This window comes from Delphinapterus leucas, chromosome 6 (assembly GCF_059928025.1).
Source record: "Delphinapterus leucas isolate spDelLeu-1000000601 "Yukka" chromosome 6, BTC_Dleu_Yukka2, whole genome shotgun sequence".
Taxonomy (NCBI): Eukaryota; Metazoa; Chordata; class Mammalia; order Artiodactyla; family Monodontidae; genus Delphinapterus; species Delphinapterus leucas.
The window spans coordinates 112,269,417-112,293,501 of record NC_143134.1 but is presented as its reverse complement, the minus strand read 5'-3'; the positions used below and the strand labels follow the sequence as shown (position 1 = coordinate 112,293,501).

Sequence of the window (24,085 nt, the reverse complement as noted above, 5' to 3'; positions counted from 1 at the left end):
TCAGCCTCAGGCAGCCTCTGAAGGGGCCTAGATGGTTGCAGCTCTGAGAGCAAGAGGGCAAATAGAGAGAGATCGGGAAGGGAACCAACAGTTGTCGTGGCCCAACCAGGTGCCAGGGCCTTGGGATGCCCCGCCTCGTCTCCTCTTCACAACAGCCGTGTGGGCGGGTGTTATTATCTTCATTTAAGAGACCAGCAAATAGAGGCACCGAAGATTTAAGTAAATGGTCCACAGCCATACTAGCTAGAAAAAGCAGCAGGGCCGGGATTTCAGTCCTGGTCTGTCCGAGGCCCAAATCATGCTCTTTTCAGCGCGCCTGCCCACCTTTCCAGACCACAGTGACTGTAATCAAGACTGCCTGTTTTATAGGTCAGGAAACTGAGGTTCAAGAAGGGGAAATAGTTTAATCAGAGCCATCTGCTTCTAAGTGGTAGAGCCAGGTTCAACTCAAGACTTGCCATCCTAAAGTCCCTCCTCCTCCCAGCCCTTTAGAGCCCTAATGAACCACATTATAGGAACCCACAGGATCTGACCTCAGCTCTTACATTTTCAGCCTCCTCTCCCGTGGTTCCCTGCCATTCACCCTTCGCTAGTTCCAGCTGTGGGGAGGGAGGGCCTTCCAGGCGGGGAACACAGCCCGGGCAAAGGCACAGAAACCAGACAGGACAGGACGGGTCGGATCTGGCAGTGACGTGTCCTTTCCTGTCTTCTGCAGGAACTGCAAGCTCAGTAGCGGCAGCTTGTCCATGGCCGCCGTGGACATCCTCTACATTGACATCACGAGGAGATGGAACTCCATGACCGTGGACCAGCGGGATTCAGGTACCTGATGACTGGCCTCTGCCGTGTCCTGTGGGAGGACAGAGAGGGATGGGTGGTACATTATCTGTTTCTTCTTGTTAAGGGTCAAGGTGGGGGAAGGAGGAAGGTCATCCTATTGTTACCAAACCAAACCTGGGTCTGTTCGCTTGCGTGCAGTAAAGCCAACCTGCTGACTCGGAGTTGTGGTGAAGGAAAGGGAGCATTTATTGCAGGGCCAAGCAAGGAGTCCAGGCAGCTCAGAAGGCCAGAGCTCCCCAGTGGCTTTCAGGGAAAGGTTTTTAAAAGCAGGGTGAGGGAGAGGTGTCACGGGGTGTGTGATCAGCTCGTGGACATTCTCCTGATTGGTTGGTGGTGAGGTCATCGGGAGTCAACATCATCAACCTTCTGGTTCCAGCCCATCTGGGGTCTACGTGCTTGTGGGCAGCATGCAGTTAACTTCCTCCACCTGGCGGGGGCTTCAGTGTCTGCAAGACAGCTCAAAGGACGTGGCTCGGAATGTTATCTATAGCCCTTGAGGAGGAAATAAAGGTCCTTGACTTTGTTTAATGGCTAAACTATTATTATTTTGTTTTGCTTGACTGTTTTCCTTTGTTTCTGCATTTTCTCACTTCTTTGATTAAATGTATTTTTTGGAACTTGGGGAAGGCCTAGGAAGCTAAAGTTTTTCTACAAACAAAAGGCAGGCGGAGGACAGGGGGTGGAGGGGTGGGGACTGTCCTGGGAAGGCTTGCTTACAGTATCAGCTCTAGACCTCACTGGAGGGATGGAGCTGAGTTTGAATTCAGGAGCACCATCCTGACTTCTGCTCCCAAGGCTGTGCCCACCCAAATCCTAATTCCACTGCTGGAATCCTTTGCCTAAAGCTTTGATTCCATTTATGTTGGAAACAGTCACTTATTCGTTGGTTGGTCCATCCCTCGCCACACATTTCCAGGGCATAAGCGGGGCCAGGCCCCGGATAGACTGGAGTGAACAGCACTTGGTTCAGGCCCAGGAGGAACTGGCTCTAGAGTTGGAAAGCAGATGAGGACATAGCAGTAGCTAGTGTGATGCGTGCTAGGATGGAGGGAAGCACAGAGAGGCTGTCAGGAGGCTCAGCAGAGGAGTTCCTGAGCAAGGGGGGCCCAAGGAAGACTCCCTGCAGAAGCCGAGTGGGATCAGCTGAGGGACAGGGTGGCACACACCCCATCCTTCAGGGCTGTTTCCCTGGTCTAGGCAGAGACACGCGTGAAAGGCTCAGGTCACCCCAGGTAGTCTGCAGCAAGGTGGGAAAGGAGAAGAGGCAGAGACAGGGTTGCAGGAGCTGTCGAGGCCTTGAACGCCACGTGAAAGAGCTTGATCTTGACCCCCTAGAGCACGTGGGGCCGGTGAAGGATTCAGTAAGAAGAATCCGCTTCGGTGGATGAATTTCTGATCTTTTTCCTCCCAGAGGGGGTTTTTCTAAAAAGCCATAATAATAACCATGCCTGACTTTGTTCAGCTCATCACAAAATTACAGCGGGCTCTCATGCATATTCCCTCATTAAACGTCCCTGCTGTGAGCCAGTGCAGTAGGTGTTAATGTTCGCATTTCACAGCCGAGTAAACTGCAGCTCAAGGGGGCCACCCTCCACTCGGCTGCCTCCTTGCAAAAAGGACACACAAAGAGGGGGCGCCTCAGGGAGCAGTTTTCTCCTGCGATAGGGTGGCGAGGACCTGAAATCAGGGGGGTTGGGGGACCCAGCTTAGAACTGACAATGCCACTTCCTACGATGTAAGCTCAAGAAGCCGTTTCACCTCGTCCTGTCCATTTCCTCCTCCGTAAAGGGTGCCAGCAACACCAGCCCTCCGGGGTGCCCTGTGTCGGAGGGTCTGAAAGTCTGTGGGGCCCTCGTGGACAGTTCATCTTATCGGTGGGCTCCCCTTGGGGAGAATCCTGAGCAGGGTGCTCCCTGCCAGATCCTGCCCCTCACCCCGGGTCTGCCCTGGGCTAGAGCTCCCTGCCCACAGGGACCAGCAGCCTTTCCTGCAGCTGCTGGGACTTGGGCATCGTTTGCTAAGTGGTTTCACGTTTGGTAATGAGGCTTCCAGCTGCCAGTCTTGGGTGTTTCCTACATGCTGAGCACACTGCCCGGCACTTGACACGTGCAGCATGGGCTAGAATCCTCCCAGAGGTAGACACGATGATCTCTTTCATACAGAGAAGGAAATTGAGGCTCAGAGGCGCGGCTGGTGGGTAAGAATTTAACACCAAGCTGCCACCCTCCCCTTCCTGTTGCTTCCTCCTGCTATCGGTCCCAGAGTAAGATGACCACCCAGCTCCCTACTGCTCCCCTTTCTTAAATTCAAAAGCAAAACTCAGGGGCTACTAATACTCACTGATTCGACAAGGCAAGAGCTCCTATCACATCTCCACCGTCGGAGCTCCCTTCCATCTTTCCCTGGCAACCAGGAGAGGCTGAAGATGGAACCTCTTAGAAGTAGGCAGATGAATTATCATCTCCAGGACGGATGGCGCTCATGTGACAGTTGAGCCGCCTGCTTTCTGCTGACGCCTTCAGAAAGTGAAGACGTGTTTGCTCTGTGAGCCGAATGCGGGGTGTCGTTGCAGGAGCCTGTGGAGGGGGCCAGATGAGGGGGCACGGGTGGCAGTGAGATTATTAAATATTGAAATTGATCAGGAATAGCAGCAGGAAGCTACTTATCATGTTTTATTGCTTCAAACTAGCATTACCATCTGGCCCCATTGTTAATTCTGAGTAGCTTTTCATGTTTTGTTTGCCTCTTAAATTGCTCCCCAGCAGCGGAATCCACAGGGGCTGCCCACAGTACAGGCTCGGGTGAGGTTTTCTGGGGTCTGCAGCGTCTCTGTCTGCTGAGCAAGTTAAGGAGATGAGAAAAATACTTATTTTTAGAACATACAGGTGCGCAAATCTGGGGCTGGGGTCTTCCAGGCCTTTCCACCCTGCCTCAGCCCCTGAATGTGTGGAATAACAATCCTTAGTAGTAACTGCAATTTTGAGATCACCTCCGACATACAAATATCACTGCTAATTCTCACACCAGACCTTCGAGGGGGGTGATCAGATCCCATCTTACAGAGCAGGATTCTGAGGTTTCCAAGAGCAAAAGTGACTTGTCTGAAATCCCATAGCCAGTGAGTAGCAGAAGCTGGATTTGCACTCAAGCCTCCTACCTCCTGGCCCAGGACGCTGTCCCCAGTCCAGGGCCACACCGAGCAGGGCTTGTTCATCTGAGTGATGCGGAGGGGATGGGGGCTCGTGAGGCAGGGAGGTGAAAGGTCAATTCACAGAGCACAAGGAAGGCAGAACTGGAGTGGGAGTTGGTGCCTCGTCCACGCACCTGTCTCCCTTCCTCCTTGGAGCTTATACTCCTGTTCTCCTGTTTCCATCACTCCTGAAAGGAAATAATAGCGTCCAGGGTGGGGCGTCGTACAGGCAGTGAGGGCTGGGCATTAAAGCCAGGAATGAGAAGGCTGTCTGTGCCCGTGGGCGCAGGGGCCACTGCTGTCTTAGCTGGTGCAGGCCGGGGCCCAGATGCCTCCTGAGAAGCCTGCTCGAGCACCTCTGATTCTCAAGGAGAAGGAGTTTCTGAAGCCAGCCGCGTGCTCAGGACCATTCAGGAAGCTACTGGATGTCAGAAGAAGTAAAGGCCTGGTCGGAGGTGTGGGTCCATGTGAGCTGGGGCAGCTTTACCTGCCCTAGAGCTGCTGTGGGGCTGGCAAGAAAGAAGTCAGAAGAGGGGCAGAACATGCGCTCTCAGTCTCAAAGGGCACGCACTCACTCGTTCATTCACTCATTCATTCATTCAACAGACGGGTAATGAATGTGTTACCAGGTATTGGGCCCTACTGGAATAAAAAGAGAAATTATTTTACAGACCCTATTCTCAAGGAAAAAAAAATAATAGAGATTATGTACTGAACATTTACCATGTGACAGAAATCAAAGATGCTTGTTATGAATTGCTTCATTTAAGTCTCATGCAGCCCTGTGAGATAAGGCTGGCTATTCCCATTTGACAGATGAGAAAGCTGAGGCTCAAAGGGGTGAACTTAAGCAAGCGTGTCAAGTCTTACAGTGGGGAGCCTGGGATCTGAACCAAGAACGGCCTGCCTTCAGAGCTCATCCTTGGCCCTTCCATTACACCCAGCGTCTCCAGCCACACAAATGAAAAGGATGCGCAGTTGAAAGTTGTAACAGGGGGTGGCCAGAGCTCCCATGGGGGAAGCAACAAAGGAGGGAGCCGTGCGGGTGAGGAGAGAACACAAGCAAAGCACTTAGCATGGTGGGCGAGCCAGAAAAGGCGCTCGCTACTCGTTCTGTATCCCTGAGGGCCTGGCACATCGACCAGAGCACGCAAAAGCATCTCACTTGGTGCCCAGTGAATGTTCGGTGAGCAGACGAATGCCAATATAAAAAATGTCCCCCATCCCCAAAGCAGGGCCTTCTGAGTGTGAGAACCATGGCTTATACTAGCGGTGGTCTATAGGGGTCTCCCTCTGCTTTCCTATTGTCCAGTGTAAAATGCCAGCCCATTTGAATAAGACCATCACCCCAACCCAAACCCCAGTGTGTCCAAGTGCTGATGCACCTTTCCTTTCTGGAAGCCAGCCCAGACCTTCCTTCTGCCCTAATGAGACTTTGGTACCCACCAAGGGGGTTAACCAGATTCCCGATGCTCAAGGCCCTTATGAACCTTCATTTGACCTGCATGAGGAGACCCTGCTATGGAAATGGAGAAGAAAAAGTGGTGTTTAAAAAGACTAGAGAGGAAAAAAAAAAACCAGTAAGAAAAAGCATACATATTATGAAATCTAAATCTCAGACCATCCTTTTAAATAGGCTCGTTATCGATTGCTTGTTTAAATTGGACCTCAGGTGCACAGAACTGGGTTAATGAGAATCCTTGGTTCGTGAGACACTTCGTCCTGGTCCGTGCGTAGCCTGCTCTATTTACTTAGCTTTCTGAATTTGTTATTTTTAATAATGGAATAAGCATCCCCACACTCCCGTGACCCAAAGCAAAAGCTGGGACTCGACGATCACACACGTTTAGCACATGGCTCTCCCCCAAACCCAGCCCATTTGCCACCTCTCTCCACCTGAGGAGCCCTCAGCTGCATCCCATGCCCATCGCTCTCTAAATAGACTGTCTTCCTCTCTTAAAATGCCAGTGACTACTTAGGAGCTTGGTGGAATTTCGTAATATGCGGTCTCTCACCCTCTGCCGCAGGCCAGTGTAATGGTCAATTGTCATTTAAAAAAAAAAAAAGATTTCCGTTTCCAATTCTAGAATTTCTAGCAGAGCACAGAAATCTAAAAAAAAAAATCTGAAAAAGAATTTCTAGCACAGCACAGAAATCTGTTTGTGTTATCAGCAAACTTGGGGTGTAGTAGCCCTCTCATTGCCCAGAACCAAACGAAGAGACAGAGTTGTCAGTGAAGAGGCAGTTATGTTATGTAAATTGCACTCATGAACACCTCCTTATCATTGAGACTTTGCTTTCTACTCTTCCCAGAGTGGAATTCACTCCTCTGTGGCGAGAGACTAGGACAGCATCAAGATTAGGCAATAAAAGGCAGTATCGGGCTTCCCTGGTGGCGCAGTGGTTGAGAGTCCACCTGCCGATGCAGGGGACACGGGTCCATGCCCCGGTCCTCCATGGCCGCTGAGCCTGCGCATCCGGAGCCTGTGCTCCGCAACGGGAGGGAGAGGCCACAACAGTGAGAGGCCCGCGTACCGCAAAAAAAAAAAAAAGGCAGTATCACTGGTATCATCTGTGAGAGACAAACGTTTCACTTGAAAAGGGGACACTTGAGCCCAGCATCTAGGTGTCTGGTCCATCTAACCCACAACCGACAGCTAGGGGCTTCAGGACAGCTTTGTTCACTTCGCAGCCAGATTTTTTGCTGTTTTAAAATATAAACTAGAGGTCCTCCCAGTAAGCGATGGAAACATGGTTGCAAAGCAAGAACGAAAATGGACCGGAGCGTCTTTCCCACCCACGTGAGCACACACGCGACACCCACGTATGCGTGTCCGGCCCACACCTTGCTTGCAGAGGAAACATCAGAGTGTCATAGTTTAATGGCTCGTATGTGCTGTAGGCTCTGACCAAAACGAGAAACATTTCTTCCACTGCTCGAGGAGCTCCTGAGCTACATGCCCGCCTTCGTGGGGCTGCCTCGGTTTGACTGGCAGTATAACCAAAGCCACGGGCTCTGGGATCAGACAAACCTGGCTTCAAATCTGAGACCGGTAAGTTGCAAGCTGTGTCGTCTCCGCAGGTTATGTAACTTCCTCTGAGCCTCACATTCATCTTCTGAAAAGGGGAGATAGTAACGGTGCCCCCACTTCATAAGAACGTTGATACGGCTGAGATGGGACAGAGCAGAAAGTGCTCCGAGCAGGGTCTGAGCAGGAAATGCTCGGTAAGAAGGGGCTGCTTCTATTGATATCACCTGGCCCTGACTGCACCCCTCTCCCGGGACATGCTTCCTGGGCACCTACTCGTGCCAGGTGCTCTGCAGGTGCTGGGAACAGACAGGAAGAAACGCCTGCCTGGAGACACTCGCAGCCTGTGGGAGGGATGGGATGTGGTGGCAGCGGGCCTTCCCTCGGAGCTGACAGAGTGCCAGGGCCTCCCCTCCTTTCCCTCCAAGACGGCCCTCACCCACCTTTGGCCTGGCTGCCCCATCCTCACTGCCCTGCCCCTTTGTCCTACACAGCACTGTTGGAGGGTTGGCTGGGAAGCGGAACCCATGTGTCCAACTCAAGGAAAGTAGGGGTGGGGGGTGGATACTGTGAAGCTGGGGACCTTTAGCGAGAAATGCAGCACTGCCAGCTTCAGGGCTGCCGGGCCTGGAGAGTCAGGGCCAGTTTCTCTCCACGTGTGCCACGGTCTCCAAAGACCAGCTGTCCCCTCTCCTCTGCACGTCTGCTCTCACACTGTGGGTGCTCCTGCCTTTGGCTGGCTGCGGCGGCCTCCAGCCCTCCTCCTGCATCACCTCTCAACCCGGAGTCCACCATCAGCCGCCTGCAGTCACTGGTCTCACGACTACAACTCCAGGGGAGCGAGTGAGACCCCTTCCCCCTGTGCAGCCACCCGTCCGGTCACTAGCCCCACGCTCGCTCGTTCCAGCCAAGGTGGCCGGCCACTCCGGAGGACCTCCATCGGGGCCACTTGCCTCTGTCCGAAGCCCTCACCCCTCACACACCACTGCCCAGGCCCTCCTCGCAAGGCGCCGCCCTCAGGCTGGGCCAGCTCTCCCTTCCCACGGGCTCCAGCAGCATCCAGCGCCGCTCCTCGGCAGCACCGATCACAGTGCGAAGTGAACACTGTGGAATGAGCGTGTGGCATCTGCCCCTTGAGCTAGACTAACCTCCATGACGCCAAGCTGTTCCTGCCTTAACGAAGCCTAGCTCTGTGCCTGGCACATAGTAGGTGCCCAGCAAACGTGTGCGGGATGGACGAGGGACGGGACCCTGACAATCAGCTGACATCCGTGGGTGTCTGAGTCTCGTTACTGTCTCTCACCAAATTTCCTCAGTCGACTTATGCAGATCATGTGCCTCCTCTACTTTCCTCAGCTGGAATGAGCCCCAGCTGAAATGTATGTGGTTAACAACGTACTGAAATATTTAGAAGTATTTTTACTTGGAAGGTTCAGCGAAGCCTCACTTATACATATACATGGATGGCCCCCTCCCTCCTCGGTACAGGAGGCGGGTTTCACGCGGTGCCTCGCACCGTGTCTGGCACGAGCGATGTTCTTCAGCCTTGAAATTATCTCAAAGTCAGATGGGCCTCCCTGGATGTGTGCCTACACACTTACAAAATAGTCAGTGTCAGAATTATTTTTAATAAAAGCAAGCGAGCCAACAGAAATGCCAGCTCGCCCTTCCCGCGCAGACGCTTATCTGAGGCTGCTGCCGTGCAGGCTGCGTCTTCTGTAATGAATGTCCCCTCGGGGAGTGTCGCCTGGAGACGTGTGATCACCGCCACAGCCCCTTCATTGGAGCGCCTGATCGTCACCTTCCTGTCCATCACCTCCAGGGCATGGGAACAGGATCTCCGCCGTTGTCTGGTCCTACGCCCCAAAAAAGAGACAAAAGGAAAAAAGTGAGATGAATTTTTTTATGCAGCTATTTCCTTTTCTTCATCCCAGATCTTGCAGGAACAGCGGCAGCAGGATGGAAGTTGTGGGAAAAGCATGAGCCATGAACCAGCGAGTCAGCCAGGCTGAGTCTGGTTCCTTGCACCTCCCATCTTGGAGCCCAGGGTCGGGGGTGGGGGCGCTTCAGCTCCAAGAGCCACAGTTTCCTTTAAAACGGGCCAGTGCCATCCACCTTGGGTTGTTGTAAGGCTTTAGTTAGTAAGTGTACCCCCGGCTCTCCTTTTACTTTGTTTTAACCACCATTGTCATTCTTGACATGTGTGCGTGCTTTCAGATTACAAAAGTCTTCCAATCCACTTGTGCACTGAAAGCTCACACTCCCCCTGAGCGTGGTCTTGTTCCCACGACCCCACTCAGGGAGGAGGAAACCGAGGCTCAGAGTGGTAAAGAGGGGTCAGGGACAGAGCAGGAACCGGTCTCTAGCCTCCATCTTGTGCAGCCTCAGGAAGTGACAACACTGATGAGCAAAGATGGAAGGACTACTGCCAATCCCCAAATATCCCCAGGCTGAGGCATCCATAAGGTGGGCGGAGCTGTGTTTGGTAAGACCATCGGGGAGACGTGACCAATGACAGACGCATCCTCCGCAGCCCCTCCCCCCATCTGCTCCTCTACTACCAAGGAGGCAGGATACAGGGTCGCACAGGCTTTACTGCTACAAAGCTCTGCACTTGACACTCCTCGCAGCGCCGCTATTTAGAGTTGAGGAAATGAGAATTAGACTGCTTGGGGGCACCTCGCTAGTAAACAGCAGTGCTTGGACAAAGACCCACGTCTCCTAACTAAATCTTCTCCAACATGCTGCCCCTTAATGTGACTGCTGGTGATTGACACAAATATGAGCTACATTTATGGATTTTTAAAAATTAATAGACAATTTTTTTGGAAAAGTTTTTTTTTAATACATTTATTTATTTATTTATTTTAGGCTGTGTTGGGTCTTCACTGCTGCATGTGGGCTTTCTCTAGTTGTAGTGAGCGGGGCCTTCTCTTGTTGCAGAGCACAGGCTCTAGGTGCGCAGCTTCAGTAGTTGTGGCACGTGGGCTCAGTAGTTGTGGCTCGCGGACTCTAGAGCACAGGCTCAGTAGTTGTGGCTCACGGGCTTACTTCTTCTGCAGCATGTGGGATCTTCCCGGACCAGGGCTCGAACCCATGTCCCCTGCATTAGCAGTGGATTCTTAACCACTGAGCCACCAGGGAAACCCCTTTGAAACAGTTTTAGATTTACAGAAAAATTGAGCAGATAGTACAGAGAATTCCCATATACTCCCCAAACACATACTCTTTCCTCTGTAGTATGTTGCATTAGTATACATTTGTTAGTTAATAAACAAATATTAATATATTATTAATTAAAGTCCATAGTTTAAAGTTCACTCTGTGTTGTACATCCTATGTGTTTTGACAACTGCATAATGTAATGTATCCAGTACAGTTTTCACTGCCCTAAAAATCCCCTGTGTCCCACCTATTCATCCTCTCCCACCCTGAATCCCTGGCATCCACTGATCTTTTTACTCTCTTCATAGTTTTGCTTTTTTCTGAATGTCATATCGTTGGAATCGTACAGTATGTAGCCTTTTCAGTACTGGCTTCTTTCACTTAGCAATGTGCATTTAAAGGTCCTCCATGTCTTTTTGTGGCTTGATAGCTCATTTCTTTTTATCTGTGAGTAAAAGTCCATTGAATGGATATGCCATGGTTTGTTAATCCATCCACCTATTTAAGGACATCTTTGTTGCGTACAATTTTTGACAGTTATGAATAAAGCTGCTGTAAACATTTGTGTGCAGTTTTTTTTTTGTGGATATACGTTTTCAAAATGGGCAAATACCTAGGGATGTGATTGCTGGATCATATGGTAAGACTACGTTTAGCTTTTTAAGAAACTGCCAAACTGTCTTTCAAAATGGCTGTACCATTTCACATTCCCACCAGCAACGAATGAGAGTTCCTGTTGCTCCACATCCTTGCCAACACTTAGTATTGTCAGTTTTTTAAATTTAGCCATTGTAATAGGTGTGTAGTGGTATACCACATTGTTTTAATTTGCAATTTCCTAAAGACATATGATGTCGAGCATCTTTTCATATGCTTATTTGCCATTTGTATATCTTCTTTGATGAGATGTCCAGATCTTTGTCCACTTTTTTTTCTTATTGTTGAGTTTTAAGAGTTCTTTGTATATTTTGGATACAAGTCTTTTTATCAAGTATGTCTTTTGCAAATATTTTCTCACAGTTTATGTGGCTTATCTTTTCATTCTCTTAACAGTGTCTGTACAGAGCAGAAATTTTTAATTTTAATAAGGTCTAACATCAATTTTTTCTTTCAGGGATTTTGCTTTTGGTGTTGTGTCTAAAACTTCATAGCCAAATCCAAGGTCCCCTAGATTTTCTCCTGTTATCTTCTAAAACTTGTATAGTTTTGCATTTTACATTTATGTCTATGATCCATTTTGAGTTAATTTTTGTGAAAGGTGCAAGGTCTGTGTCTAGATTCTTTTTTTTTTTCTTTTAAATATGGATGTCCACTTGTTCCAACACCATTTGTTAAAAAGACTGTCCTTTCTCCATTGAATTTCCTTTGTTCCTTTGTCAAAGATCAGTTGATTATATTTGTGTGAGTCTATTTCTGGGCTCTGTATTCTGTTCCATTGATCTAGTTGTCTGTTCTTTCACTAATACCGTGTTGTTTTGATTACTGTAACTATAGTAAGTTTTGAAGCTGGGTAGTGTCAGTCCTCTATGTTCTTCTTCTTTAGGATTGTGTTGGCTATTCTGGTCTTTTGCCTTTCCCATATAAATTTTAGAATCAGCTGGTCAAATATTCACCAAATAACTTGCTGGGATTTTAATTTGGATTGTGTTGAATCTATAGTTGAGTTGGGAAGAACTACCATCTTAACAATATTGAGTCTTCCTGTCCATGAACATGAAATATCTCTCCATTTATTTAGATCTTTTATTTTTGTCATTCAGGTTTCTTAGTTTTCTTCATATGTATCTTCCATATGTTCCATTAGATTTATACCTAAGTATTTTATTTTATTTTACTTTACTTGGGTGCTAATATAAATGGTGTTGTGTTTTTAATTTAAAATTCCAAGTGTTCATTGCTGGAATATAGGAAAGCAGTTGACTTATATAATAACCTTGTACCCTACAAGGTCGCTATAATCACTTAGTTCCAGAAGTTTGTCAATTTATTGGGATTTTCTACATTGACAGCCATGTCATTTGAGAATAAAGGCAGTTTTATTTCTACCTTTCCAATCTTTTGGTATACCTTTTCTTTTCTCTTCTTGTCTTGTTTCGTCTTGTCTTATTGAATTAACTAAGACTCCCAGTGCAATGTTGAACAGGAGTGGTGAGAGGGGACATCCTTGTCCTGTTCCCAATATTAGGTGGAAAGCACCTATTTTCTTAGCATTAAATATGAAGTTAGCTGTAGGGTTTTTGTAGCTATTCTTCATCAAATGGACAAAGTTCCCCTCTGTTCCTAGCTTGCATAGAGTTTTAGGGGGTGTTTTTTTTTCTTTTTTATCATGAATGAGTGTTGGATTTTGTCAAATGCCTTTCCTGCACCTATTGACATGATCATACGATTTTTCTTCTTTAGCCTGTTGATGTGATAGATTACATTAATTGATTTTTGAATGTTGAGGCAGCCTTGCGTATCTGGAATAAATCTCATTGGTTGTGGTGTATAATTCTTCTTATACATTATTGGATTCCACTTGCTAATATTTTGTTGAGGATTTTTGCATCTATGTTTATGAGAGATATTGGTCCGTAGTTTTACCTTTCTAGTAATGCCGTTATCTAGTATTGGGGTAATGTTGACCTCATAAAATGAGTTAGAACATATTCCCTCTGCTTCTATATTCTGTAAGAGATTGTAGAGAATTGGTATCACTTCTTTCTTAAATGTTTAGTAGAATTTATCAGTGAAACCATCAGGGCCTAGTGTTTACTTTTTTAGAAGGTTATTAATTTAATTTCTTTAATAGATATAAGCCTATTCAGATTAACTGTTTCTCTTTGTGTGAGTTTTGTTGAATTGTGTCTTTCAAGAAATTGGTCCAGGACTTCCCTGGTGGCACAGTGGTTAAGAATCCACCTGCCAATGCAGGGGACATGGGTTCGAGCCCTGGTCTGGGAAGATCCCACATGCCGTGGAGCAACCAAGCCTGTGTGCCACAACTACTGAGCCTGTGCTCTAGAGCCCGCGAGCCACAACTACTGAGCCCACATGCCTAGAGCCCATGCTCCCCAGCGAGAGAAGCCACCGCAATGAGAAGCCCATGCACCGCAACAAAGGGCAGCCCCCACTCGCCACAACTTAGAGAAAGCCCACGCACAGCAATGAAGACCCAACACAGCCAAAAGTAAATTAATTAATTAATTTTTTAAAAAGAGAAATTGAAAAAAAAAAATTTTTTAAAAAGAGAAATTGGTCCATTTCATCTAAGTTATCAAATTTGTGGACACAAAATTATTCATAATATTCCTTTATTATCCTCTATGTCTATGGGATCTATCCTCTATCCTCTGTCTATGGGATCAGTAGTGATAACCCTCTTTCATTTCTGATATTAGTAATTTTAATTACTAATTCGTAGTCTAGTAATCTTCTCTCTTTTTTTCTTGCTTAGCCTGGCTAGAGGTTTATCAGTTTCATTGATCTTTTTATAGAACCAGCTTTTGGCTTAATTGATTTTCTTTATTGCTTTCCTGTTTTTAATTTCATTGATTTGTGCTCTAGTTTTTGTTATTTCTTTTCTTCTGCTTACTTTGGATTTAATTTGCTCTTCTTTTTCTAGTTTCCTAAGATGGGAGTTTAGATAGTTGATTTAAGATCTTTCATTTTGTTTATTATATGCATTCAAGGCTCTAAATGTCCCTCTAAGCACTACTTTCACTGCCTCCCACAAAATTCAGTAAGTTCTATTTTCATTTTCACTTAGTTAAAAATATTTTTAAATTTCTCTTGAGACTTATTTTTTGACCCATGTATTGTTTAGACATGTGCTATTTAATCTCCAAATACGTGGAGAATTTTCAGCTGTCTTTCTGTTATTGATCTTTAGTTTAATTTCATTGTGGTATGAGAGCATACTTTGTATGATTTCTATTCTTTTAAATCTGTTAGGTTATGCTTTATGGCTGAGAATATAGTCTACCTTGGTAAGTGTTCTGTGTGACCTGAAAATAATGTGTATTCTGCTCTTGTTGAATAAGGTATTTTATACATGTCAATTAAATCCAGTTGATTGATGGTGCTGTTCAGTTAAACTATATCCTTACCAATTTTCTGCCTGCTGGATCTGTCAATTACTGATAGAGGGGTGTTGAAACCTCCAACTATAATAGTGGATTTGTCTATTTCCCCTTGCAGTTCTATCTGTTTTACCTCACATATTTTGACACTCTGTTTTTAGCTACATACATGATAAGGATTGTTGTCTTCTTGGAGAATTGACCCCTTTATCATTAAATAATGCCCACCTTTATCCCTGATAGTTTTCTTTGTTCTGCAGTCTGCGTTGTCTGAAATTAATATAGCTGCTCCAGCCTTTTTTTTTTAGTTAGTGTTAGCATGATATATCTTTCTCCATCCCTTTACTTTTTATCTTTGTCTTTATGTTTAAAGAGGGTTTCTTGTAAACAATATATAGTTGGATTTTGCTTTTTTAAATCCACTCTAACAATCTCTGTCTTTTAATTAATATATTTAAACCATTCACATTTAAAGTGATTATTGCTATAGCTGGATTACTATTTACCATGTTAGTAACTGCTTTCCATTTATTTCCCTTGTTCTTTGTTTCTTTTTTATCTTCCCCTCTTTTTCTGCCTTCTCTGGTTTTAATTGAGCATTTTATAAGATTTCATTTTCTCTCTTAATATATCATGTATACTTCTTCTTTAAAAATCAGTGGTTAGGGCTTCCCTGGTGGCACAGTGGTTGAGTCCACCTGCCGATGCAGGGGACACGGGTTCGCGCCCCGGTCCGGGAAAATCCCACATGCCGCAGAGCGGCTAGGCCTGTGAGCCATGGCCACTGAGCCTGCGCGTCCGGAGCCTGTGCTCCGCAACGGGAGAGGCCACAACGGTGGGAGGCCCGCGTACCGCAAAAAAAAAAAAAAAAATCAGTGGTTGTCCTAGAGTTTGCAGTGTACTTTTTCTGCTAATAAACCCATTTTCAAATAGTGCTATACAACTTCCCAGAGAGTGCAAGTTCCTTGTAAAAGAGTACTCCCAATTCCTCCCCCCTTTGCTAATAACTGTGCTGTTACTCATTTTACTTATTCCTAAGCTATAATCACCCAACACATTGTTGCTACTATTACTTTGAACAAACAGTTATCTGTTAGATCAGTTAAGAATAAGAAAAATAAAAAAGATTTATTTTACCTTCATTTATTCCTTTTCTGATGCTCTTCTTTTCTTTATGTAGATCTGAGTTTCTGACCTAGATCATTTTCTTTCTCTCTGAAGAGCTTCTTTGAACATTGCTTGCAAGGCAAGTCTATGGACAACAAATTCCTTCAGTTTTTGTTTGAGAAAGTATTTCTCCTTCACCTTTGAAGGATAATTTCTCTGGATACAGAATTCTAGGTTTACGGGATTTTTCTTTCAACGTTTAAGATATTTCACTCCTCTCTCTTCTTGCATGGTTTCTGATGAGATGCTGATGTAATTTTTTTCTTATTCCTCTATAGGTAAGGTGTTTTTCCCCTCTGGCATCTGTCAAGGTTTTCTCTGTCTCTGGTTTTCTACAGTTTGAATATTATATGTATAGGTGTTAATTTTTTGGTATTTCTCCTGCTTGTCATTCTCTGAGCTTCTTGGATCTGTGGTTTGGATGTCTCATTAATTTTGGAAAATTCTCAGCCATTATTACTTCAAGTATCTCTTCTGTTCCTTTCTTTTTTATCCTTCTGGTATTCCCATTGTATTTCAAGCCTTTTGTATTGTCCCACTGTTCCAAGACATTCTCCTTTACTTTATTCTTTTTTTAAAAATTCAATTTATTTATACCAAAAACAGAAACAGTTCACCCATTTCTCCCCCACCAACCCCCCCACCTTTGGCAACCACCAATTTGTTCTCTGTTATCTATGAACTTGTGTTGGTTTTTTTAATTTGTTTTTTGTTTTAGATTCCATCTATAAGAGAGATGCACAGTATTTGTCTTTCTCTGTTCTGTCTTATTTCACTTAGCATAATGCCCTTGAGCTCCATCCATGTTGTTGCAAATGGTACAATTTCATTCTCTTTTATTGCTGAATAATAGTCATATTACAATGTCTTTATCCAGTCATCCATCAGAGGACACTTAGGTTGGGTCCATATCTCGGCTATTGTAAATAATGCTGTAATGAACATGGGAGTGCATATATCTTTTCAAGTTAATGTTTTCATTTTCTTCAGATAAGTACCCAGAAGTGGAATTGCTGGATCATATTATAGTTCTATTTTTAATCTTTTATGGAGCCTCCATACTGTTTTCCACAATAGCTGCACCATTTTACATTCCCACCAACAGGGCACAAGGATTCCCTTTTCTCCATATTCTTGCCAACACTCATTATTTCTTATCTATTTGACAATAGCCATTCTAATAGGCATGAGGTGCTGTCTCATTGTGGTTTTGATTTGCATTTCCCTGATGATTAATGATGTTGCACATCTTTTCGGATACCTGTTGGCTTCTTCGGACAAATGTCTATTCAGATCTTCTGCCCATTTTTAAATCAGATTGTTTGGAATTTTTTGCCATTGAGTTGTATGAGTTCTTTATATGTTTTGAATATTAGCCCCTTACCAGATATATAACTTGAAGTTATCTTCTCCCATTCAGTAGGTTGCCTTTTCGTTTTGTTGGTGGTTTCCTTTGCTGTGCAGAGGAAACTTTTTAATTTGATGTTCATTTCTGCTTTTGGTGTCAGATTAAAAAGCTATAGCCAAGACCTATATCAAGGAGCTTACTGCCTATGTTTTCTTCTAGGAGTTTAATGGTTTCAGGTCTTAGTTTCGAGTCTTTAGTTCATTTTGAGTTAATTTTTGTGTATGGTGTTAGATGGTGGTCCAGTTTCATTCTTTTGCATGTGGCTGTCCAATTTTCCCAACACCATTTCTTGAAGAAACTGTCCTTTCCCCATTGTATATTCTCTACTCTTTTGTTGTAAATTAATTGACCATATATGCATGGGTTTATTTCTGGACTCCCTCTTCTGTTCCATTGATCTATGTGTCTGTTTTTATCCCAACACCATAGAGTTTTCACTACTATAGCTTTGTAATATAGTTTGAAATCAGGACGTGTGATGCCCACAGCTTTGTTCTTCTTTCTCAAGATTGCTTTGGCTATTTAGAGTCTTTTTTGGTTCCATACAAATTTTAGGATTGTTTGTTCTATTTCTGTGGAAAATGTCATCGGAATTTTGATACAGATTGCATTGAATCTGTATATTGCTTTGACTAGCATGGACATTTTAACAATATTAATTATTCCAATCCATGAGTACAGAATATTTTTGCATTCATTTGTCTTCAATTTCTTTCACTGATACCTTACAGTTTTCAATATACAGATCTTTCAACTCCTTGGTTAAATTTATTCCTGAGTATTTTATTCTTTTTGATGCAATTGTAAATGGGATTGTTTTCTTAATTTCTCTTTCTGATAGTTTGTTATTAGTGTATAGAATGCAACAGATTGTTGTGTATTGATTTTGTATCCTGTAACTTAACTGAACTCGTTTATTAGTTCTAGCAGTTTTTTGATGGAGTCTTTAGGGTTTTCCATATATAATATCATATCATCTGCAAATAGTGACAATCTTACTTTTTCCTTTCCAATTTTGATTCCTTTTATTTCTTTTTCTTGCCTAATTGCTCTGGATAGGACTTGCAATACTATGTTGAATTAAATTGGTAAGAGTGCACATCTTTGTCTTGCTCCTGGCCTTAGAGAAAAAGCTTTCAGCTTCTCACCATTGAGTATGATGTTAGCTGAGGGCTTGTCATATATGACCTTTATTCTGTTGAGGTATCTTCTCTCTATACCTGATTTGTTGAGAGTTTCTTTTATCATAAATGGATGTTGCACTTTGTCAAATGCTTTTTCTGCATCTATTGAGACAATCATATGATTTTTATCCTTCATTTTATTAATGTGGTATACAATATTGACTGATTTGCACATGGTGAGCCATCCTTTGTATTCCTGGAATAAATCTCACTTGATCATAGTGTATGATCCTTTTAATGTATTGTTGAATTCAGTTTGCTAATATTTTGTTGAGGATTTTTGCATCTATGTTCATCAGGGGTATTGGCCTGTACTTTTTTTTTCTTGTGGCATCCTTGTCTGATTTTGGTATCAGGATAATGCTGGCCTCATAAAATGAGTTTGGAAGAGTTCCCTCATCTCCTGTTTTTTGGAAGAGTTTGAGAAGGTGTTAGCTCTCCCTAAATGTTTGATAGAATTTGCCTGTGAAGCCATCTGGTGCTGGACTTTTGTTTGTTGGAAGGTTTTTGATTACTGATTCAGTCTCCCTACTAGTAATTGGTCTGTTCAGATTATCTATTTCATCTTGACTAAGTCTTGGTAGGTTGTCTGTTTCTATGAATTTATCCATTTCTTCTAGGTTGTCCAAAGACACTGTTCCTGGACATTCAGTTTTTTTTCGTTTTTTTATTTTATTTTATTTATTTGTTTATTTATTTATTTTTGGCTGCATGGGGTCCTCGTTGCTGTGCGCGGGCTTTCTCTAGTTGTGGTGGGTGGGGGCTACTCTTCATTGCAGCGCATGGGCTTCTCATTGTGGTGGCTTCTCTTGCTGCAGAGCACAGGCTCTAGGCATGCGGGCTTCAGTAGTTGTGGCACACGGGCTCTAGTTGTGGCTCGTGGGCTTTAGAGCACAGGCTCAGTAGTTGTGGAGCACGGGCTTTGTTGCTCTGTGGCATGTGGGATCTTCCCAGACCAGGGCTTGAACCCGTGTGCCCTGCATTGGCAGGCAGATTCTTAACCACTGCGCCACAAGAGAAGTCCCTCAGGTTTGTTTTGTTTTTTTTTTTCATTCGTTTTTCTCTTCTCATTTCAGTTTGGTGCTGAAAGCTCGACCTCTGTGCACTGGTGCTGAACCAAATCTTGGAGACAGAGTTTTGGATGAAGTAGAAAAGAATAGCTTTATTGTTTTGCCAGGCAAAGGAAGATACAGTGGGCTTTTGCCCTGAAAAACTGTGTGTCCCAACCCCCGGGGAATTTGGTGAGGAGTTTTATAGCAATAGTTCAAGGGCAGCATTGCTGATAAGGATCTGTGTGTGTGCAGGGCCTGTATTCCTTTAATCTGGCCTCAGGTGATTTCCTGATGAGCTTCTGTGATTCCTTTAATCTGGCCTCAGGTGGTCTCCTGATGAGCTTCTGTGATTCCTTTAATCTGGCCTCAGGTGGTCTCCAGATCCTCTCTGAAGAAAGCTTCATCAAGTAGTTAGCATCTTCCATTTGGTGGGGGTTTTAGTTCTGCAGAAGAGGTTAAATATATTTTTATGTGTATCCCTTGAGGCAGAATGAGGACCCTGCCCCAAGGCTACACTATTGTTTCCTGGCTGCTCCTCCCTTGTCTCTGCATCCCCTCCCTTCCCTGATTAACAACTGTTTGAATCTACCCTTTGGGACTCAGGGAAGGTCATGGAGTCTATTCCCTACAAACAAGAAACAGGGGACAGAAATGCTTCCATGCCCAGGGGCCCCACAGGGTCCTGCTCAGTTTCAAGTTTGTGACATTTCTATTGACATATCTTCAGGCTCACTGATTCTTTCCTTAGCTATGTCTAGTCTATTTCTGAGCCCATTGAGAGCTTTCTTCATTTCGGTGATGGTGTTTTTAATTTCTAGCATTTCCTTTTGATTCTTTCTTAGAGTATCCATCTCTCTCCTTACATTGCCCATCTGTTCTTGAATGTTGCCTACTTTTTCCATCAGAGCCCTTAATATATTAATCATTATTTTTAATTCTCTGTCCGATAATTCCAACATCTGTTTCCTATCTGAGTCTGATTTTGATGCTTACTTTTTCTCTTCAAACCATGGTTTTTTCTCATCTTTTAGCAGCTGTTGTAATTTTGGGTTGAAAGCTGGACATGATATATCAGGTACTAAGAACTGAGGCAATCAGGCTTTAAGCGTGAGGTTTTATGTTAACCGGCTGGGAGCTGGGCTGTATTTAATGTTTGCCGCAGCTGTAGGTACCAGAGGCTTCAGTTTCCTTGGTTTTATTTTCAACCCCCAATTGTCTTTGGGTTTCCTTAAACAATCCTTCTTAAATTGTTTTGCACCTCTCGGTTGTATCCACTGTTGTAATATTGGAGCCCTGTTGATGTGGTGGTAATTTGCTGGGGAGAGAAAGCATTTGATAATCTTATGGTTAAATTTCAGTTTCTCAGTGGGCTTGAGTACTTGGACTGTGATGTTCAGAAGTATTTCTTAGCCTTTATTTTTTCTTTCCTTATGTGAGAAGAAGGAAGAGAGAGCCTGGAGTTGTCTTTCCAGGAAAAGAGAGGCTGGAGTTGTCTAATTGCCCTTCCCTCAGGTCAGATAAGCCTCTGGTAAAGCAGTTCCCCTTGAGGGCAGGCCTTTGTTATGGAGAACACCCTGGGCATATTTCAAAATGATTACCTTCCCCTCATCCCTGCCTGAAGCAAGAGGGATTTTTCTCCTATAGTCACCTTAAGAACCTGGTTGGGTTCTGGAGGTAAAGTGTGGGGGACTGAGCCCCCAGGAATTTCTAACTCTCAATCTAGTCCATAGTCAGCCTCCAGCAATTCTTGAATCACCAATTAAGTGTTCCTACCAGTTACTGGCTCTAGCAACTTCTGCTCCCAGTAAGCTGATCTCAGCTGTGATTCTCCATATTCACTTGTCTGTCCAGTTTTTAGGGTGGCAGTTTGCCCTGTGACCTTATTTCTCTGACGGACGGAAGAAAAAACATCGATTTCCAGTTTGCTCATCTTTTTTTCTTATTGTGAGGATGGGAGTGATGACTTCCAAGCTCTTTATGTGTCAGAGCTGAAACTGGAAGTCCTCTTTACGCATTTGCACTTTTCACACCAACCTGGTTACAGAGAAGAGAGATGAAGCTCAGAGAAGTTAAGTAATGTGCCCAGGGTCACCCAGCTGATGGGTGGTAGAGCCAAAACTCTGTCTTCAGACTCCAGTGGTCTTTGAGAAACTGTACCAATGACAAGCATTCCAGAAGTATTTACCATACAGGCCCTTTCAGAGATTTTCCATGGAATTCCTGGGGAAATCTGGGCTTAATCATTTAACCTGAGAGTGAAGTGACAACCTCATGAGCCACTTAATCAGTTCTCTGTCTCTAAGCAAGAAAAGTAACCCAAGACGAAACCTTATCCAGCCCAGAGTCTATCATCTCTCACTTGGGGCCAACTTCAGTATTCACTGGTAGCATCCTTTAAGGTGTGCTCATCTTACTGGTGTGGAATCATAGCCTTTAAAACTAGAGAGGCCTTAGAGATCATCTATTCAACCCCCTTGCTTTACAGATGAGGAACACTGAGACCCTGAACTTGCTGCTGTCCATTGGCTTTCTACCTCCTCACTTTGCTCCCTTTCTTAGGTCTTTCTAGGAGTAATTTAGACACATTTCTTTTTGAAATAGTCAGTGCCCAGTCACATGATAAAAACCTGCACTCTGCTCCATCCTTTGCCCCATGGGAGAGGGGAGAAGGCAGATACCATGCCCTCGGGGTGCTCTGCATCTCACCGCCAGACTTAGGAGACTTCTAGTGGTCAGGCATCCTTGACCGCCATCAGTCTTCCCTGAGGTCTGGATAGACCAGTGGTTCTCAACTGGAGGTGATCCCCCACCCCCGCTTTCCCCTGGGGACATTTGGGCATGCCTGGAGACGTTTTTTGTTGTCACAACTGGGGAAGGAAAGAGGGATGTTGCTATTGGCATCTAGTGGGTAGAGGTCAGGGATGCTTTAAACATCCTGTAATGCATAGGACACTCCCCGCTCCGCCAACATAGAATTTTCTGGCCCCAAATCTGAAAAGCGTCAAGGTTGAGAAACCCTGAGGTGGAGTGTGCCGGCTCAGAATCTCCACAATAGCTCTCTGTGTGCTTGAAATGGCCAATTTTCCCTGCAGCTTTCCTAAAAGACAGCTCCTGGGGCGGTGGAAGCACTTACCCGAGCCCCACCACGGTCATATGATGTAGCTGCCAATCAACTCAGGGTGAGGGATAGCAGCCTCCTGGGAAAGGTGCGCTCCCGAAGTGTTCGGTGAGACCTTACATGACTGAGGTGCTTTCTTCTTGGTAGCAGGTGGTTGTCTCCGCCCACACTTCCCCGCTGATCACGTCTGGAGGAGGAGCAAGCCTTATATAAGCTCAGCCTCACGCAACCTTCTGTCATTTTGGCACTCCAGGGCCTGGGGAACCCCCTCCCTCCTGAAGTCTCAAGGGAACGTGGTTCTGTTCTGAACAGGCCTGGCAGGGATGCTTGCCACCTGCAGGATAAAATCTGAGCTCTTTAGCCTGTGAGATGGGCCCGGCCAACCTCCTCTCCAACCTCTGCAACCCCGGCCCCCCATGCCAGACCCGCTCTCCTCCCACACACCCTGTGCTGCAGCTACACACGCTACTCCGCATGGACCAGACCAACGTGCTTCCTTCCGTGCTTCTGTTCGTGCTTACCTCCCTGCCTGCAACCCCCTTCCCTGACTGCCTGGGCAATGCCCACATGCAAGACCCTCCTTCATGAAGCTTCCAGGCCCCTCGCCCTGTCAGTCACACTCTCTTCTGTGTCGTTGGTTCTAGGCACACACCCCCAGCAGGTCTTACCTTACTGGATTATAAGTGTTTGTGTCTGTCTGTGTCCCCTTCCCACCTGCCCCTGGGGATGCTGATGCCCGTGCCTGATTCATATCTGGGGCCCAGGGCCTAGCACAGTGAAACCTTGGTGAACGAATGAGTGAGTGAATGAATGAATGAGGGCTTGGATGGAATGTCACCGCTTCTTATTCTCAGAGTGGCCACTTCCAAGACCCCTAGTGATCCCCTGTTGACCGCCTGGTTACCTAAAACACAGGGCACACGACCTCAGCTCTACCTCTTTTTCTGCCATGGATGCTGTATGATCTTGAACAAGTCACTTGCCATCTACACTAGGTACACCCAGGGTAACCAGCTGCAACACTGCAGCGTGTCCTAGGCATGGTCTCAAGAAGAGGAGGTAACAGAATCCTAACCAAGTTCAGGACTCTCCCTAATTCTCCATTTGCGGTGGCCCCAACTGGCCCCCAAACGGCACCGTTCCCAAGCGTGAGTACAGTGACAGAAATATTTTCGTGCACTAATAAAATTACCTTCTCTAAAGAAGGCAATTTGCATGTTAATGTTTTGGGTAATTCTGTGCAGCTCCAGTGCCCTCAGGACTGCAATTTCTCTCTGACAAAGTGACAAAAATAAACTCCCACATAAAAGAGCATTTCTCTTCTCTCTCATTTGTGCTCTAAAGTGACATTCTTAATATAAGTCAAGTTGGAACCCACTTCTCTGTCTTCTTTTTGACACTCGTCTGCCTCCCATCGCCTTTCCAAGTGACAGGCCGGCTTCTCAGAGCTCCTCAGAGCGGCCTCTTCTTGAGGACAGGCACCCCCCCACCCCCAAGGCTCCTGACTCTGGACTTCTAGAAGGTACAGCCAGTTAACTGGAGGGCAAGGATGGGGAGCAGGGAAGAGGGCTGCATTTGGTGGGGGAGTTAGGGCAGCCTAACTTCCCCCAGATTGCCTATTTTCTGGAAACAAAGAACAACTACAATGGGATGAAGATTCTGAGCCTCTGCCCTCCAGGGCAGCAGACTGTTTATCTGCCAGGGATGGCCTCTCTGATTACCTAAAGATAATAAAGAAAGAAGCTCTTGGGAATTGCCTGGTGGTCTAGTGGTTAGGACTCAGCCTTTTCACTGCTGTGGCCCGGGTTCAATCCCCGGTGGGGGAACTAAGATCCCGCAAGGTGCAAGGTGCGGCCAAAAAAAGGAAAGAA

At 45.3% G+C, this 24,085-nt stretch overlaps 1 protein-coding gene across 5 annotated transcripts in view; it reads left to right on the top strand.

Moving 5' to 3' along the window:
- The window catches only part of TTLL11 (tubulin tyrosine ligase like 11), a 269,679-nt gene that overhangs the window by 207,369 nt on the left and 38,225 nt on the right, over nt 1-24,085 (top strand). For 4 of the 5 annotated variants that reach the window (XM_089913702.1, XM_089913700.1, XM_022578815.3 and 1 more), the window contains one exon: nt 716-822. In XM_089913702.1, the coding sequence (XP_089769828.1) occupies nt 716-822 (107 nt within the window). Of the gene's footprint in view, nt 1-715; nt 823-1,216 lie in introns of all 5 variants that reach the window. The other variant, XM_022578819.3, reaches the window with a different exon arrangement.